Below are 19206 nucleotides of genomic sequence, written 5' to 3'. Positions count from 1 at the left end.
TCCTTGGTCCTGGGTGCGCCAGCAGCCCCGGTCCCCCCCACCGGTGGAGAAAACAGTTTTTCTTCCAGTTTATTAATCCTTTGGGAAGCTTTGCATCTAAGTACCACATTTATGCTTTTTGTCGTGCCGTCATGTGCGATTTGTGCGGAGTAACGTCGCAGGCAGAGATCAGCCAGGCAAGCGAACAAGCTGTATTTCCCCGCTGTCTCTCAGGGTTCGATAAAACGGGTTTTTTCCCCTGGTTAAAAAACATTTGGTCCTTTTCGGAAGGTCATTCCATCAGCGCTGCGGTTTTTGTCAAATTTCACAGCCCTGAACCCCAGCAGCCCCACACAGCACAGTTCACTAAGTGACTGGCACGTTTGAAGCGGGGGGGATTAGTGGCGCCCCCTTTAGGTGGTCAGGGAGCTGCAGATTGACAGCTGACGCCCGTTGTCCAGTGACCGCTACATTGCCCTCCACAATAGGATGAAGAGGGTTCAACCTCATGAAAACTGAGGAAGACAAAGAACAACCATGACTGTTGTTGGTAATTGTGTGTGTGTGTGTGTCTGTCGGTACCTCTCCTTTGTTTGCTTGTATTTGAAAATTGTACCATATTCATCTTTGATTCTGAATACAAATTTTTTCAAGCAAGCTGATCTGGGCAGCAAGAATTAGGGCTCAGGGCCCTCAGCTTCCTCAGGTTCTCTCCACACTCATGGTCAATGCGGGGGGGGGGGACGGGAGAAAGCTGGTCCTCGTGTCCACACCTGTACCTGTGCCGAAACACACTCGACTCGACACAACAGAAACCCCAGTGACCGATGAACAATCAACGAATCAGTCGATCGCCCGTCCACCTGTCGTTTGGGTCACAGGTGTGGCTGCGTGGATTAACCTGCTTCTGCTCTTTTCTCCCTTTCTACCCCCTTCTGTCTCTCCCTCTCTCACTTGTCTGTCCACCTGTCCCCGGTCCAGTGGCTGCTCCTCTTTCTCCAAATTCCTGCTCTGGTTCTGCAACACGGGGCCTGTTCCAGTCTAGTGCTGGTGGGAGGCTTACAAGTGAGTTTTGAACCCTCTCCCTACCCCCACCTTGTCTTTGTCCCCGTTCTCCCGCCTGCTCATCCCCCCCGTGCTGTGCTCCTTGGAATCATCGTGCTGCTGCACATGCATGCTCTTTGATACGAAGCACACCATCAGCGTAAGACTGCGACCCCAATACCTGAATATCAAAGGCCCGTAGTGCCGTGTGTGTGCGTGCGTGCGTTTGTGTGTGTGTGTGTGTGTGTGTGTGTGTGTGTGTGTGTGTGTTCATGTCCATTAATTTGTTTGTTTTGTGTTTTAAAATATTAGCATATTCATCTTTCATTTTGAACTTTGATGTGTGTGTATTTGTGCAGGCATGACTGGTTGTGTGGGCATGGCCCACGTGTGTGTGTGTGTGTGTGTGTGTGTGTGTGTGTGTGTGTGTGTGTGTGTGTGTGTGTACGTATACAACATTTTGCAGACCTTCAAGAGAAATGCTCCGCAGTTATAGCAAACCATAAGTTAACCCACAAAACAAAAGTGGTTATAACTGCAGCCTTTGGCCCCAAGGATTGTAGGTTCAAATCCCATCTGTAGCTCCCTTGAGCAATGTACTAACCCTAAAGTTGACCTAGCTGACTTACCCAGCTGTGTAAATGGGTGAATAATTGTTATTTGCTTTGGAGAAAAGAATCAGAAAAAAAATAATTTCTTTGTATCAAACATCATATCTTTTCACTTTCACCGGAGTTAGATTCGGCAACTTTTTTGCACTGACTTGAAAACAGATGTGGAACCCCTGAGAGATCCTTCTTCCCCATGTGACTGTGTGTGTGTGTGTGTGTGTGTGTGTGTGTGTGTGTGTGTGTGTGTGTGTGTGTGAGAGCACCCTTTCTACATTCCTGTCAGGCTCGACAGCTTCGGAATGGCTCAGATCCCATGCCAAAGTGTCACCGCTTTCACACATATCTGCATCCTCCATCATCCCAGGAGCTGTTATCCCCCACAAAGCCCCGGGAATGAGCCATTCAGCCTCGCTGCCTCCTCCTTGATGGAACTCTTATCTCTCCTCATCGCTGCTATATTTACTTATTCATTAAATGTCAGATTAAGCAGGTTGTGCGCCTCCCTCTGCTCTCGGCTCGGTCTTCCACCCTGAACCCTGTTGCATCCCCGCGACTCGTTTCCTGGACTCGTATCACTTGAGGACATCATCGCATCACCTCCCGTGCCTCTGACGGTGGCCCGCCAACAGCCCACATTAGCGCCGATATTCACCGTGATTTCCCACACCCTGATTAAGAAGGGTTGCGAGGAGGCGAAGCCGAAAACAAATTACGCCGCGCCGATACGGCCGCATCGAGAAGACTGACGGCAAAATGAGGGACGCGCTCCTGCTTGATTACGCTTTGTTTCAAAATGTTGCTACGCGGTCTGTTATGTTCCATACTTGTTCCGTAATGAGCAGCGAGCAGAAGGACCTGAGCTTCCTGCACTTTTGGAAAATTATGTTAGTTTTTTGCAGTTTGGACTCTTTGTGAATTCCTCGTGAATTCAGGTGTTTGCGCCGGGCAAGTTCTTAAGTGTAATTAATATATAGTTAACTATAATAGTTTATTACAGTTGTTATTACTGCTGGGCTCTATTTTTGTAGCTCATCAGCTGTGATCGGTCCATTCTGCACTGAAGGTCAAGGAAATTCATGCTCGCAGTGTCAATGTTTCACTGCGATGTTCTCAGTTCCGAGCCACAAGGTGTTAAGGCTGCTTTGCTCTAGTTAGCCTGGCTAGCAAGCGACAGGAACTTGGGCTACTTTGCTACAATTAGTTTGGTTGCCAAGCTCTGGGAATTTTGGCTATTTAGTTAAGGTTAGCTGGGCTACCAAGCCACAAGAAGTTGGGCTACTTTGCTACAATAAGCTAGGCTAACAAGCCACAGAAAGTTGGGCTGTTTAGTTAAGGTTAGCTGGGCCACCAAGCCACAGGAAGTTGGGCTACTTTGCTACAATAAGCTAGGCTAACAAACCACAGGAAGTTGGGCTACTTCACTACCATAACCTAGGCTACCAAGCCGCAGAAAGTTGGGCTACTTAGTTAAGGTTAGCCGGACTACCAAGCCACAGGAAGTTGGGCTATTTAGTTAAGGTTAGCTGGGCCACCAAGCCACAGGAAGTTGGGCTATTTAGTTAAGGTTAGCCGGACTACCAAGCCACAGGAAGTTGGGCTACTTCGCTCTAATTAGTTTCGTTACCAAGCCATGGGAACGTGGGCTACTTAGTTATAGTTCGCTAAGTTACCCAGCCACACATAACGGCCATAGGACTTAACAGCCCCATATCGCAGTTCCTCTACGTTTACGATTAAGGGTGGAAGCCACATGCTCTCCTTGACTGTGCCCTTGTCATAACTCTCTCCTAATCCTCTTCTGGTGTATCACCGAAACAATCTGGCAGTTATTTTACAGTGAAAAGACAGGTCTCGTTTCTTGGAGGAACACAGAAGATTGCTTTATTTTGGTGTTATTATTTTTTTTTTATCAGACAAGACAGGATGAATTGAAATTGTAATGGTTTCTAAGAGTGTTGTTGCTCCACCGGTCGCCACGGGGCAGGAATGGACCCTGCAGCTGCTATTATTCTGCAGGCAGAGCTCCAGGGCATCCGATGGCAGCATCTCCCTGCTCGCTAATCAGTGTTTTAAAGCCCCACGCAGCTGGCTGCGCTTGGACGTGAGCTTCTCACTTTCTCCGTCCGTGTTTTTTCAAGTATTGCTCGTTGGCCCACAAGGCGACACGCGCTCTGCGTTCTCTTCCTCTGGAACCGAACACTCAGCGGGCCACGTAATCATATAATTGGAGTTTCAGGATGTGTAGAAAACTCATCCTGTGTCCCAGCTGGAGTGGAACGCACAGTTTTGGACTTCTCATCTCCTCTTGAAAAGTTGAAGCCGCTATGGATGAACTGTAAAATTGACCAGGGGACAGTAGTCAAATTATCCAGCCTCCAATTATTTCACATTCTGCGTTATCGGACATAGCCGGTCCGTGTGCTCAGTATTGTACACCTGTGTGCTTCGAACCCACGCGTACAGTTTTGCCCAATGCCACGCCGTTTTGTCTGTCAGTGCGTCACATCCTGCCATTGATGTACCTTCATTCACAAATCCGCACTCGTGATTTTTGTTCCTTTTTAACGGTATATACTATGGGTTTTTTTAATTTCTGTATCTGGATTTTCCTGTTGATACAGTTTTGTTGTTTGAGGAGCATGGCAGGTGGAAAAGGAAAGAAAATGGTTCACTGAACCAAATAAAAACTGGAAACATTAAAGAGAACAGGCAAAAGAGAGCCCTTGTAAAAAAAAAAAATCAAAAAAATAAATAAATAAATAAAAAATGAAAGCTCCATATGAATCTTGTTGGGAAGAGAAGCAAATGTGGGAAACAATCTTCAGTCACTCAGTATTTTAAACAATAACTATCACTAGTTCTGAATTCCATTGTTTTAGTCGTACTATATAATGATTATAAATTAACCCTTTCATATTTACACTACACTTCCATTTCATCTGCAGTTTGTTTCACCCCTCCTTTCTGAATTTTCCAGAATTTTTAACATCTTAAAACCTGTTTGTCCCACTTGGGTCACACAATCGAGAGCAGTGTAGGAGGAAATGTTTCCATATGCTGGGGTTGAAGCCCTTTTAATATTCATCAATGACATTACTGATGACATACATTCTTGGAACATCCATTAAGTGATGACACAAATTCATAGCACTGTGACAGTATCAGCAGCGATGTGATTTGTACCAAGGCGAGGAGCTATGATCGGGACCTCGGAATGGCCGAGGTGCAGGAGGGAGCTCTGCCGGCAGCCTGACTCCTGAGAGGCACTTGGGGTCAAATCCACATCCCCCGTCAGGGGCCTCGCCCAAGAAGACTTGTGGTGCAGATGGCAGCGCCATTTACAGAGCTATAAGCATAATGGTTGTCATAGCTCTTTGAATGGTACTGCCATATGTACTGAAGAACCAGCGACACAGCTCTGCTGCAGCAGTCCCTCGCTCTCCAAGCCTGTTCTTCTGTTGAGGTACAGCGAGTAGCGCTGCTGTTTCACAGTACGTGGGTGGTGCGAGAGGACATGGATTCGATCCCCACTCAGTCTGTGTGGAGTTTGCATGTTTCCTCCGGGTGCTCTGGTTTCCTCCCACAGTCCAAAGACATGCTGTTCAAGTTCGCCCATAGTGTGTGAGTGACAGAGAGAGAGAGAGAGAGAGAGAGAGAGAGAGAGAGTGTTCCACTGACGTATGGATGAGTGACCCATTGTAAGTAAGTAGTGTATCTAGCAGTGTAAGCGACCATGGTGAATAAGGGGTGTGGGCTGATAACACTACAAAGAGTTGATTGGAGAAAAGCATCTGCTAAATAAGTAAAAGTAATGTAAATGTGGCAAAGCCATAGTCTTGTTGGAGCAGATTGGCTAATACAGCGATCAGTGAGGTACTCACATCAGACAGAATCCATCTGTATTTTTACATTTGTTCATTTATCTGACACTTCTCTCCAAAGCAACTTACAATATTAAGGTAACAGTTATTACAAGCTTACAATTATTTACCCATTCATACCTTGCTTGAGGGTACTACAGCCAGAGGTGGGAATCGAACCTGCAACCTTTGGATCCACCAGTAATATTTCTAACCCCTATGATACCTGCTGTATTCATGGCTTCAGAAAACTTTTTGAAAAAGCGTAACTGTTAGAGGAGCCATTCTGCTGAGCGGATAAACAACGCACCGATGTCCAAGGAAGGAGGACAATGCAGAAGTGCAGCAGAGGACGCCGGTCTCAAGCAGACGCATGCGTCAGAACCCGCCACAGAGGAGCGCGGCGCTGCATTCGGATGTGATAAAGCCATGAAAAGGGCTCAGCCGGTGGGATTCTTTGAAGGGACTCTGGCACAAAGCCCCAGTCCGTCCGAGTCACACAACGACAGGCCTATTATTAGCAGCATTAGGTTACGTAAGAGCATTTGTTGTGTAACGGGAGCGCGGCACGTACCGGGGTCCCGCGGGTCGCCGTCGAGAGCGCTGGCATTCTGGCATTCTCTGCTTTCGGCGCAGTCCCTGGGCTCGAAAGGCGAACGATTGGCCCCGTTGGCCCGTGTTGCGTTGCTTCCTTTATTGACCGTGAATGAGGAGGAGAAGAGAGCGTCTCGGTCTATTGTGTGACTTTCAAGTACGTTGGATTGTTAACACCGGCTGCTGCATTGCACCGCGCTCCATGCGTTTAGCGGATTTGTGCCGTTTAAAGCAGTCGGCTCTCCAGAGGGCTGCCGAAATGAACGTTTCGCTTGGAAATACTGGAGGAATATTGTTCCATACTCAGTATGTAAATGTTATGGCATGGTGGCACAGCGAGTAATGCTGCTGTCTCACGGTACTTGGGTGGTGCGAAAGGACGTGGGTTCGGTTTCCACTTAGTCTGTGTAGTTTGCATGTTCTCCCCATGTCTGTGCGGGTTTCCTGCAGGTGCTCTGGTTTCCTTCCACACTCCGAAGACATGCTGTTCAGGTTCCCCCATAGTGTGTGAGTGACATTGAGAGAGAGAGAGTGTGTGTGTGTGTTCCACTGATATATGGATGAGTGACCCAGTCTTATCTAGCAGTGTTAGTCACCACGGTGAATAAGGTGTGTGGGCTCATAACACTACACAGAGTTTGTTGGAAGTTGCTTTGGAGAAAAGTGTCTAATAAATAAGTAAATGTACTATAGCACTATATGAATGTACAATGTAACCATGAAACACACTGTATTCTTAAGTGTTTCTCTAAATGAGCAGTGTTATAAACCGATGCAGTTCAGGTTCAGCTGGTAGCATAGTGTTGCTGTCGGACCCAAAGGTCGCAGGTTTGATTCCCACCTCCAGCTATAGTACCCTATGGGTGTGGTACGTACCCTAAGTCGTTCCAGTGAAGTTACTGCGCTGTATAAATGGGAAATAAGTGTAAGTGGCCTAACATTCTAAGTCCCTTTGGAGAATCAGTGAGGCATCAAATAAATGTAAAGTTACACCGACGAGCTCCTTAGGTTACTTAAAATTAATAAATGGAACATGCTGTATATGGCAAAAGTAGCGAATGTTTCAGTGTGCAGCACAGAACAACTCATGAAAAATTAAATGAGGATAAATCCTGCACCCTGATAAGGTGGCAGGACTTTATAGATTGAATAATTTTATACATATTTTTTACATTTTTCATTTTCGCTTATCACTGGACCTTGCAAAGCGCCCCTTGGCTCCAGCTGTATGTGGGTGAACGAGGGTCAGACGGGACGCTAAGTGGGCTGTCAGCATGTCCTGAGAGGCGCTGAAAGAGTGACGCGGCGGGTGGCAGTTCCCCCGTATCGCTCGCTCTGGGTACGAGTCGCTGTCAGCTCTGCTCTTTCATCACGTACAGTCATCGCTCTCGGTAATTACGCAATGACATGCTGTTTGAACACAATTAACAAAGCGAGGAAAGGCACAGAGGAGCTGAAATGATAATTACAATGTAATTACAATTTAAAATGTCTTTAAATGATCCAATGAGAACTTCAAATCTAAATGACCAAATCACACATTTAAAATATTAATCTTGTAGAATTATTATTTCGTTCCTTAGCCAGCGGTTCTATTCGAAAGAAAAATTACTACAATATTACCTATTTAAACACACTTTGCTGGAGCGCTTCAAGTGATGTACCATGTTTAAATGGTACAATGACAGAATTCCTACACGCCGCCTGTTGTAGTTCAGAGGAATGGCTGTAATTATGCAGTGTGGGGTATATTGAGCGCTTCTGCCCATCACCACCATCAACCTACAGGATTGGACATGGAAACATGGTCATCGTGGGTCTTCCGTTACATGGCATGTGGTCAGCGAATAAGACGTGGGAAACACACAGCTCCGAGCGTAGATCTCAGCTCCGCTCACCCGTGACCCTGTCCGCTTATTCCAGAAAATTAGGGGTTAATTCAAAACTGAATTCCAAATTGCTATTTGGCAAGACGTAGGAAACACACCTGTAGTCAATTATAAAGCATTTGCTGAGTGAGAGAAAAAGTACAGTTATTTTAACCTTTGGTATTTGAACACTTTCTGAGAATTTGCCAAAAGCGTGTCAGAAATTTGCAAAGAAAACAGCCGGTATAATGAAAACGGGGACTATGGAGAGGAAGCGGAATTTGGTCACAAGCTCACTACCGGCGGTGTCGTCAGCTTGGGGTGTGTACAAACTGGAGCAGAGGTTTACTTTAGCTGACAAACCGAGATAAGATGTGTGTGTGCGTGTGTTCGGTGGTGTATTTTTTCAGTGTATTTAAAGGATTGAATGTGAAGCAAATCAGTTACTTGCACATCGTTCAGTGCGTCGTGTGCACTGCTGTTTGCCCAGCCATGGGAGGAGGACCGATAAAAGAGCGATGACCGATAAAAGAGGAGCGGTTTCTCCCGCTGTCATTTAGTGTATTCCGTTGTTCAGTCACACACAGCTGCGGTTCCCCAAGTTCAGGCTTTTCATTATATGAAGCCCGTTGGTTAATCTAGCGTGGAAGATGGTTTAGCATCCTCAGCAAGTGCAAACAGCAAATACATAGCCATAGAAGATGGTGCTGGAGTCATTTATGTACTGTAGCTGTCGGGAGATCAGGAGAGAAGTGGCTCTCAAAGAGATGGGTTTGAGATCTTTCTTCAATGCCAGGAGGGATTCAGCAGCTCTGAGGGACAGAGGGAGCTTGTTCTGCCACATTATAGAAAGTGAGAACCCACTGAGTTTCGATTTTTGACTGTTTTTGAGCCTGACCACGAAGCGACCACAGGTGCCGAGGAGGAGCAGAACACTCTTGCTAGGGTGTTGACACTGACCATGTCTTGTGGGTGTGAAGGTGCAGATCCTTTCACCGTCTTGTAGGCCGTCATCTCAGTGTTGGTCTTGAAACAGGGAGATATAGGAAAGCCGATGGAGGGGGACAAGCAGGGGAGACACATTGGAACACTTTGACCGGTCAAACGCAACTCCCACCGCGGCATTCTGGGTCAGCTGTGGAGGCTTGACTTTAGAGACAGAAAGACCAAACAGAACTGATTTGCTCCAGTCCAGTGGATGAAGGGTCTCAGAAACGTTGAGTTCTAGATAGTGGGTGGCCAACTAGGTGGTCATTCATCCAAGAAGGTTCCTTCCGAAGAGTAGGGCTGATTGAAGCGCTTGTGAAATGGGTGATGGGCCGTTATGAAGACTTGATACTTCCATGGCTTGGGATGCGTCCTTCTCAGCCATACTTCTCAAGACTCCATGGCCTGTTCTTCTACATAGATTGTTCTTACAGAGTCTGGATGAGGTTTATGAGTTCTCTGATGAACATATGCGGTAAACACAGCCCCGTCCCATCCGCACGGCCACCCTGAAGGAGGCAGGAACACAGCTGGTAGCGTACACACACACGGTTCCTTAAGTTCCTGCCGAGAACTTCACGTCTCAACAGTGCTGTCTGCCTTTGATCAGCGTCGAACTTGCAGTTCCGACTTGTTTGTTTTACTGTCTACCTTCTCGTAAATACAACATGTAATGTGTAAATAAGTCCTTTTCCCAAATGCATTGTGGGAAGTCAGCTATTTTCTCGGAGGAAAAGCGCTGAAAAAACATTGCTCTCGGCTCTTTTGGAAGATCCCCAATTCCTTTCTTGGCCTTTGAGTCGTTGATTTTTTTTTTCGATCCTTTGGTCGTCTTCCACGGAGCAGTCGGTACGTTTTGTGATGTTCGCTTGGCATCGCGGATATAGAAGGTCTACAGCAACCCGAAGGTGCACGCAAACAAATGGTGTCCACATGAATCATTTACAGGTACGTGTTTTTTTTTTTCTTTTTGTCAGAATTCATTGATGTTCGAAAATAGTTGTTGACTCGCATTTAACATTCGGTAAACCCCTGCATAATGCATGACCGCTCGAGCCATAAACAGCCTACTTTCAGAGCGCACGTCCAGACTTCCTCGCGTTGAAAACACACGCATTTTGGCAGGGCGCATCTCAGGAGGCTTCATTATAAATTCATCTGTACCTGCTGGCCTTTCATCTCCCACAATCCCCCGCTGCTCCGCTCGGGCTACCTCACCTGTTTACAAACAATGCGCTCAGCACTCGTCTGCGTTGCCGTCGCACTGTTTTCTCAGTCGAGAGCAGGCGTCTCCAGAGATTTCTGTCCTGCCTTTCCCTTTGGCCACGTCACAGCAGGGCTGTCAGTGCTTGCAGAGGCGTTTCGCTACAGGGTTTATGTAAATTGAAGCCAGACTGACCTCTGCTTCTCACCGGGCATTGGTGTCACCTCCACGTCAGATGCCGGTAGCTCTGGGTATCGCTGGGGGTCGAAACAGGCACCGGGGCCTCTGGAGACCAGGGTAGACACTGACCGCTTCCTGGCGTTTCGGCCCCGTTCGGTGCCCGAGGATCTGCTGCCTCTGCCTTTCTCCATGCTCTGCTGGCCACACCCGTGAGCGGAATCACAATTCTGCAGCTTTTTTAGAACCCGGTGCTGTGGCTCCCAGTTTCCTGTCCGTCCGGTTCATTTACATTTACGTTTGCATTTGGAGAGGGTGTGGCGGAGCGGCGAACTTGGCTGGGTCCCGCTCTCCGGCGGGTCTGGGGCTCTGCTTGGGGTGCCTTGCGATGAACTACGTCCGGGGTGTGTCCCCTCCCACTCCAGCCTTGCGCCCTGCGTTGCCGGGTTAGGCTCCGGTTTGCCACAACCCCGCATGGGGTGAGTGGTTTCAGACAGTGTGTGTGTGAGACACTGTGTGTGTGTGTGTGTGTGTGTGTTTACATGCATTCATTTATCAGATGCTTTTCTCCAGAGCGACGTACATCTCATAGAAAATACAATGTGTTAATCACATTAGCAGAAAGAGACACTTAGATGCAGACGTGTGATTCTTAAGTGCAGTTACTTTATTTCTTTCCGCCATATGAACCAACGTTCATCACACGAGCAGCTGCATAAAACTTTATCCCAATATCGACGATTCCTGATTACATTCCTATTAATGTTTTTGGGGGGATACATATAAACATTTACATTACATACCGGTTCATATATCTGAATGACTTCTTTATCACTTTCAGAGTAATGTATCAACGAGGCTTTACACGTTTTTGATGAGCTGGCATTTCGGAGACTTTCTGCAGCCCAGACCCAGTTTCTGTAATTCAGTTTGTCACCGCAGTGTCATCAAACGCATCTATAAAAACAGGTATTTATGCACGTAAAGATCCATACTTTCTCTCTACTCCAGATTGCATTGCAAGAGTATAGTACCTAACCACACACACACACACATTTTCAGAACTGCTTGTCCCATACGGGGTCACGGGGAGCCAGAGCCTAACCCGGCAACACAGGGCGTAAGGCTGGAGGGGGAGGGGACACACCCAGGACGGGACGCCAGTCCACCACAAGGCACCCCAAGCAGGATTTGAACCCCAGACCCACTGGAAAGCAGGACAGTGGTCCAACCCACTGCGCCACCGCACCCCCAGTACCTAACCATTTATCACCATATAACAAGGGCCCATTAAAATCCCATGTGCAGTAGTCATCATGTTCTCTTAGGTTACATTATGCTAATGAAAAACGGCCTCCGGTGCCTCAGAATATAAATACTCTAATGAGCTTTAGATAACGCTACAAAACATACGGCTTTGGTGTCGTATCTTGGCTGAGAAATTCTCTCCTTAATGATTCAGGAAGCCTATTTATTGCACTCTGCAGCCACGATAATCTTAAGGGTGTGATGCCTTAACCGTCTATTGCTGTGACTTGCACGGGGGACACAGGCAGGGCGTATGTATCTGCACCAGTGCTCTTTCCAGAACATTGTTCCAGACTGGGTCCGCAGGGGCAGCGGTGTAAGTCAGCAGGTTTGGGTGGCGCCCCCAGTGGTGTGGACGTACCCTACTCTTTTACACCTTTTTACACTTAAAAAGCTGATTTGATGCCGTGTAACAGTAATACGGTAAACTCCTCACAATGACTGATACAACGTTTCCTCGACGCCTCCATTGTTGAGAACAGCTTCTGGTAGATGCTTTTGGTAAACTGCTTCTTGTTTGCGCGCACCCCTCCACACACTCATGTGTGTGTATACATATATACTTGTAAATGACAAACCATGTCATAATTTGTCTCTGAAAGTCAAGATAAGGACACTGTCTAGTATTCAGAAGTTATCGGCGTTTATGCAGAGCAAAGTAAACAGTGGATAGTTTTACCAAACATTTACAAAGCTGATGGACTCCGGTGGAGCATTAGAGTGGTTAAGGACCTGTTGCAGGGGGAGCTGAACCTGCTGCCCTTACCATTCCATGCTGCGGCCTCACGGGACCTCCGAATGACCGCTTGCCACCGTGCAGCAGCGGTAAAGCGACTGCAGGAGCTCTCCGGAGGATCTACGGTCCAAGCGGCTCTGCCTTTTTCTCTACCTTCTTCTCTCTGGGTTCTGCTGGGGGGTTACACTGTTCGAATGCTGGGTACGAGTTTGGAGATGGACACTTTTCACTGACCCCTCTGACCCTGAATGCGGTGCTCAGAAACCCCACGTTTCCCAGCTACGAGGCCTCGTGCAGTTTCGAACTCTGTCGTGACTTCGCTCTGTTTATGTGGTCGCTAAGAGTCGACGTTGAGGCGATGGCACTTAATAGCATGTGACTTCCAGCTCTTTATTGTGTTCTGCGGATGGCGGTTGCCGTTCGAGCGCCATTAAAGGGCCAATAAAGAACATGAGACGAGATGGTCAGCTCTGATCATCTGGCATTGTGGTTTCCGCTGAAGCAGAGCCGCGTTTATCGCAAGGGTTCCTTGCTCGCTTGACGTGTTCGCTGGCGGATGTTTGCCGTGATGTTAGCAAAAGCGACGGCACAAGAGGCGTGACGGTTAAATGGTTCCCACGTCCACTTGTGAAACTGTTAAGTGTCGCACAGACGAAATGCGAACAAAATCCACTCATGAGCTGAGAGGCTGCGCCGCTGAATGGGAGCGTTCGCGAGCAAATGATCCGTGAAGAGTTTATGAATCGTGTTTTTATGGAGAGCTTTGCAGGTCGACACGGTGCACCGGCTGCGCGCTGAAGAGACCAAGCTGCTCGTGAGACTCGTATACTGCCTCCACTCCAGCAAGACACACATCAAGTTTTCATGAAAAAGAAAGTCTGTGGAAGCTGGCTGCCTGTATAGGGTGATTCAATGGCCTTGAGCAGGTCTTGAGCAGGTCTTCTTAGGCCTTCAGCAGGTCTTGAGCAGGTCTTCTCAGGTCTTGAGCAGGTCGTCTTAGGTCTTGAGCAGGTCTTCCATAAGTCTTCAGCGGTTCTTCTCCTGTCTTCAGTGGGACTTCTCAGGTCTTGAGCAGACCTTGAGCAGATCTTGAGCATGTCTTCTCAGGTCTTGAACAGGTCTTCAGCAGATCTTCTCAAATTTCTCCCTGTCAGTTCTGGTTCCTCTTTAATGAATGGTGTAAGCAGAGATGGATGTGTCAGGGAGTTGAGCTCCTCCACTCCTACTGTGTCTCTCTGTTGAGTACTGGGGATAGGAAATGACTGAGCTGTAGATATATTACCAGCCTTGCTGAAAAGCCTTGGCATTGGAGTTTGGATCACTGCCTTTGCTGGGGGGACCAGGGACTGAGGGGCTACACAGTGTTCTTCTGCTTGGGTCTCAGCTGCCTCTTGCTTCACTGGGCTGCTCTCCCCAGCTCTGTGAGTTTGGACAGGGAGGACAGCCAGTCATCCGCAGCTGCTGGAGAGCTTGTGAAGCCCTCAGGGTAAATTGACTTGGTTCTCAAGGCCCTGAAACCCAGGGGTCGAGCAAAAGGCTGAAAACTGAGAAACTGAAAAGACAGGAGACGAGATGCCAGACGAAGGGAACACCAGTGTAGAACGGACTGTCCCCTTGGACATATTGTCTGCTACCCCCAGGTGGGTCCCATGCACTCGTAATGTGACCCAGCTGGCTAAGGTTCCAACGATGATCATCCTGGCAAGGTCTCGGACTTTAATGGAGTGAACATGCTTCGCATGAGCAATGAACGCAGCGGTTGTACAGATGGCACAAATTACAGACTCCGACGTCGGTCCACCATGGAGACGCTCAAGACCACAGGATGGAGCGCTCTTAGCAGGATTCCCTTTGGCCAGGGGTCCTGGGGGAGTCGCATGGGATGACGAACCCTCGTAAAGTGGTCGTGCCCTTGTGGTTTCTGCTCCCTTCAGCAACGCTTCAGGGGCTGTCATTCTGAACTTTCCCTTCGATAGTCGCACTTCCGTTCAATACTTGTGGGTTAACTAAGCAGAAGTGACCAACAAAAGTGGAACCGGCCCAGCAGAACTGCACTTAGCAGCTGGAAATTGTATGACATTTTGTACAGCTGGATATTCCCTCAGCAGAATATGAAATCAGGTCAGCGCTGGAAATCGGAGCTCTGGCTCAAGGGTACAACGGTAGTTTCCTTCCTGGAACTGGATCCTGCATCGTTGCGGGTTCGAGCGTGGCCGCTGTGCCACCAGCTGCACCGCCTGCTGCTAATTACACGGTGGTGATGGAGTAATTGCACGGCCGTGTTGTGTCTCACATGTCAGTCATCGGTGCCGTTGTTTGCAGCCTGTTGACACACACAGGCACGGCTGCACACGGCACGGCAAGACGGAGCGCTGGCTTCGCTCCGAGAGCTCCGCTTCGCGGACGACGTCACCGTTACCGTGTGTATCGCCGTCGCCGTGTGCGTCTGCCATGCGTCCGGCTGAACCCCTGCCATGTGGCATCAATCTGCGACGTGCCGCACGTCTCCATCGCCACGGCCTCTGAGCCGCCCGTGTTTTTCTCACGGCAAATTTCAGGGCTAATTTCCTGCCGGGAATTGCCCGTGGTTTGCCTGTTTATATAAACGGACCTAATGGTTTTAGTGCATGGCTGGCAGCGATGGCTCCTGCCCTGGTCACAGGAAACAGGGCAGGGTGCGAGAGCGGCTCCGCCAAGGAGCGCAATTGCAAACGCAGCACCTCGAGCAGATGATGCCCACGTCTTCTCGACTCACGCCTGGAAGACATTCTTCTGTATTTCAGCGACATTTATTTGATTTTCTGCTGCTTAATACAGATCCAGCTGTCTTTATTTCCTCATCTATTGCTATGAATGTCATAATAATCAATAGAAGTTCATAATTAACAGTAGCAATGACATGCCAGATAAGAACCTAATCGCTGCACACACTGTACTAGTTCTGGGATATAGATATATTTTATATATATATATACACACACTTTCAGAACCGCTTGTCCCTCACGGGGTCACGGAGAACCGGAGCCTACCCGGCAACACAGGGCGTAAGGCCGGAGGGGGAGGGGACACACCCAGGACGGGACGCCAGTCCGTCACAAGGTACCCCAAGCGGGACTTGAACCCCAGACCCACCGGAGAGCAGGACTGCGGTCCAACCCACTGCGCCACCGCACCCCCTCTATATATATATATATATATATATATATATATATATATATATATATATATATATATATATATATATATATATATATATATATATATATATAGAGAGAGAGAGAGAGAGAGAGAGAGAGAGAGAGAGAGAGAGAGAGAGAGCCAAAGGCCACAACTTTGTCATTATATTGTAAAAAAATAACAACAAAGTTTTGGTTATGTCATTTAAAGTACTGGACTTTTATATAATTTTACTATTATTAGCCATTATTTCGCTGACACCGTACTGAAGGGTATGGCAGGAGCAGGGATTTGAACCCAGAGCCTTGAGATTGCAAGATGGCATCCATGACCACTATACTCAGGCCACCAGGGAGCACACTGTTTAGAGCCATCACCTTACAATTTGGGGTTTGTGGGTTTGAATCCCACTCCTGTTGATCAAGGTATTTACTCTGAACTGAGGCCTTAAGAATATGCTGCTGTATAAATGAGTAAATCGTTGTAAAGTTCATCATCTAACTCCAGCGGCTTCAGATAATTAATGGGTAATAATAATTAAAGTTTGAAATGTCAGATCAGGGAATGAATGTGGCACCATTGTTGATTCATGTCCCACATGAATTATTTGTGTTTAAGGAAATTGTTTTTAAATATGTTTCAAGTAAATGTACGTAACACATAGCACTGTCTTACAATGGAAACAAATTAGGTTATTGTTGTTATTATGTTATTATTTTTTAATGCACAACTCTGCTCAGCCACCTCTGAATTCACTGCTCCCATTTTTGGGGTTTTGGGAACCTGCAGGGATGAGTTGCCTCGGAGCTGCGCGATGCTAATTCCTTTTAAACTCTTTGAATTACTGTGGTACACATCCAGCTGCATGGTGTGAGAAGAGCACTCTGGAAAAATAAAATAAATTAAATCCAATTAAATTAAATTAAATTAAATTAAATTGAATTGAATTGAAGAGAAGGGGGCACAGTGGTCCAGCGGGGTTGACCGGGTCCTGCTCCATGGTGGGTCTGGGGTTCAAGTCCTGCTTGGGGTGCCCTGCGGCGACCCGATGTCCCGTCCTGGGTTAGTCCCCTCTCCAGCCTTGTGCCGTGTGTTGCCGGATTAGGCTCTGGTTCGCTGCGACCCCGCTTGGGACAAGCAGTTTCAGTCAACGTGTGTGTGTGTGTGTGAATTGAGATGGGTGATGCATTCACATGACAACATATGAAAACTGCAGTGGGCGGAGCCATCTATTATGCAAATTAGAAATGGACAACGGTGGTCTTGTACGGAAACACAGTTTCTCCTGCTGTATCACAGCGCTTCTCCCGTCTGTAATCATGCCTTTTTTATGCATATAATTCCATTAAGGCGAGGCAACCTGCGGACTTCAAATGCTGGAAGAGATTAGCTTTCGGCCCTTGATGGGAAACGAAGCAAAGCTCCGTCTCTTTTTAAAACGTCCCGCTTTGCTCTCAGGTCCCTCTCAGATATTCCAGTGAGAGGAGCGGCCCTTAGGCCAAAAGCACAAAACCATCATGTGTCTGCAGAGAAAAGACAGACTTCGAAACCATCTGCCTCCTGCACAATTGCAAAAAAAAGTCAGAGGTGTTTGGACGGCCCCGGCCCTCCGCTCCTATTATACTGTATATTGTGGAGGCATCTGGCCGCCGCCCAGCTGGGGGGGCAGAAACACAGATGTTCGAGCGATGGATGAGAAACAGACCAGTTGAATGCCGCGTGTTTCTCAGGTTGGTTTCAGTCCCAGGACAGACGCTGCACCTCAACCGCTCTCCGCTGCTGCATGAACGGGGCATCGGAGTTTGAGGGGACGGTGGGTACCAGTGACGACAAGGGGTAAATAAGAGGGTAACAGTGATCGCAGGGGGTAAATAACAAGGTAGCAGTGATCACAGGGTTCAATGGGGGAATATCAGGCGGAGAGCAATGATCATGGGGGTTAAATGGGGGATAGCAGCAGCCATTGGTGTAAGTAGGGGGTACGGTGGTGATCACTGATGGAAAACGTACTGCGTGCAGCTTAATAAATTAATTTATATCAGAAACTTGCCTGGCAAGTAATCAAACATCTAATTATAACAGTTAATGCAGCTGAAGAACTAATTAAAAAGTGAAGGCTTGGTGTCTGACATGCACAGTGCTACTTGATGAAGCAGGGCACCACAGGATGCTCTGAATGAAGGAGCAGAGGAACATCGTTCCAGCTGCAGCGGAGCATTATTCCGGAGAATTCCCACGACTCTAGTAGGGCCGCTTTCAGACTCCAATAAAACGGCCCAGTGCTGCTTCCTGGAAGCCAGCATGTCGAAGGCTAATAGCAGGAGCTCTGCATTACCCAGCAGGCCACTGGCCTTTCATGTGGCACCAGACGAGGGCATGAGTCCGTCCTTCGGTGTCTCTTAATCTTCCTCTGTTTGCATAGTGGACTGTGCCGTTTATTCGTTTATACCACTTGTTTACGTTATTTACTGAAGAAATTCTAAATAAACAGCCCACCCCTCCCCCCAGGTAAATCAGCTCTGTGGGGATTTACACTGATCCTGAAACGATCCCTTAACTGCTGCGCCACCTGCTGGTCGGCTTGCGGTCCTGGGGCGTTTCTCTAAATGTATTTCTGCACGTTCCCTCTGGCTATGGCTGGGGCACGACGGTGTGTGTGAGGGTACAAGAGAGTGATGCCACGTACCTTGTGTGTGTATGTCTGTCCTCAGGTACTCCATCCTGCACAACGGGACCCACACGGAGCAGGAGAAGCTGTCGCTGCATAACGACACCGAGTCGCAAGAGTCCTGCTTATGACGGCTGGAGGATGAGGACGGTCAGAGCCATCACCCCCCCACGCACACCACCACGAGCCCCGAGCACCGAACAATCGTCCCCCGGGCTGCACGCCGGCGCCCCCGACCTTTCGCAGAGACGTATGGATACTGATCGCGAGCGGAAGGCACATTACTCTGCCAAAGCTGTTGAATATAACGAGCTGGCTTTGGGGAACACGGGAAACGCACGGCTCTCCTTTGTCTAATCAAGGGAGGAAAACAGAGGCACAGGAAAATGTGGTTGTCCTCTCGCCCTCCAGCAGCCTCCCCCCCCCGCCTCAAATCCGCGCGGAGGGCGGCACCGCTGGCAGCCGCTCGTTTTCAAACCCTAATTAATGAAAAGAACGACTCCTGCCGTCGGAAGGAAACGTTAACCGAGCCGAGCTGATCAAAGGTGGTGCAGCGCCACGGCGGCATGTGGCCGTCGCCGTCGCACAGGAGGAGTCGCCAGGTTCGGGCCTGTCTCTCGTTCGCCTCCTTCCACTCCCCGCTGCCCGCAGAGACGCCGCGGTCCGAACTGGCGACGGAACAGAGCCGAGCACCTCGACCGAGTTGGACATAAAGGAGCAGTCTGGTTTTATCAACTTAATTGGACATCACGGGTCACATGGCACCGTGACACACACACACAAGGGTCGCGGGTCCACATGGCGCTGTGATACACACTTTGGGGTCACGGGGTCACATGGCACTGTGACACACCCAGCAGGTCATGAGACCCTCCCCAAGTGATGTCTCTCCGTACAGGTGACGGTGCGTCTCCCAAAGCAGGAAAAGTACAAAATCTTCTTTTTTACCTGTGATTTTGCTTTTTATTATTTTATTTTTTGGAAAAACAATCC

General features: G+C 48.3%; 1 protein-coding gene across 1 annotated transcript in view; it reads left to right on the top strand.

Annotated features, from left to right (window-relative positions):
* Positions 1–18858, top strand: part of htr4 (5-hydroxytryptamine receptor 4) — a 55071-nt gene extending 36213 nt beyond the window's left edge. The window contains exon 6 of the mRNA XM_018733464.2: positions 18257–18858. Within this exon, the coding sequence (XP_018588980.2) occupies positions 18257–18344 (88 nt within the window). The 3' untranslated portion in view covers positions 18345–18858. The remainder of the gene's footprint in view (positions 1–18256) is intronic.
* The last annotated feature ends 348 nt before the right edge of the window (positions 18859–19206 follow it).

Source organism: Scleropages formosus, chromosome 13 (genome assembly GCF_900964775.1).
Source record: "Scleropages formosus chromosome 13, fSclFor1.1, whole genome shotgun sequence".
Classification (NCBI taxonomy): Eukaryota; Metazoa; Chordata; class Actinopteri; order Osteoglossiformes; family Osteoglossidae; genus Scleropages; species Scleropages formosus.
Note: the sequence above shows the minus strand (reverse complement) of the source record. Positions and strands in the feature narration are given on the sequence as shown.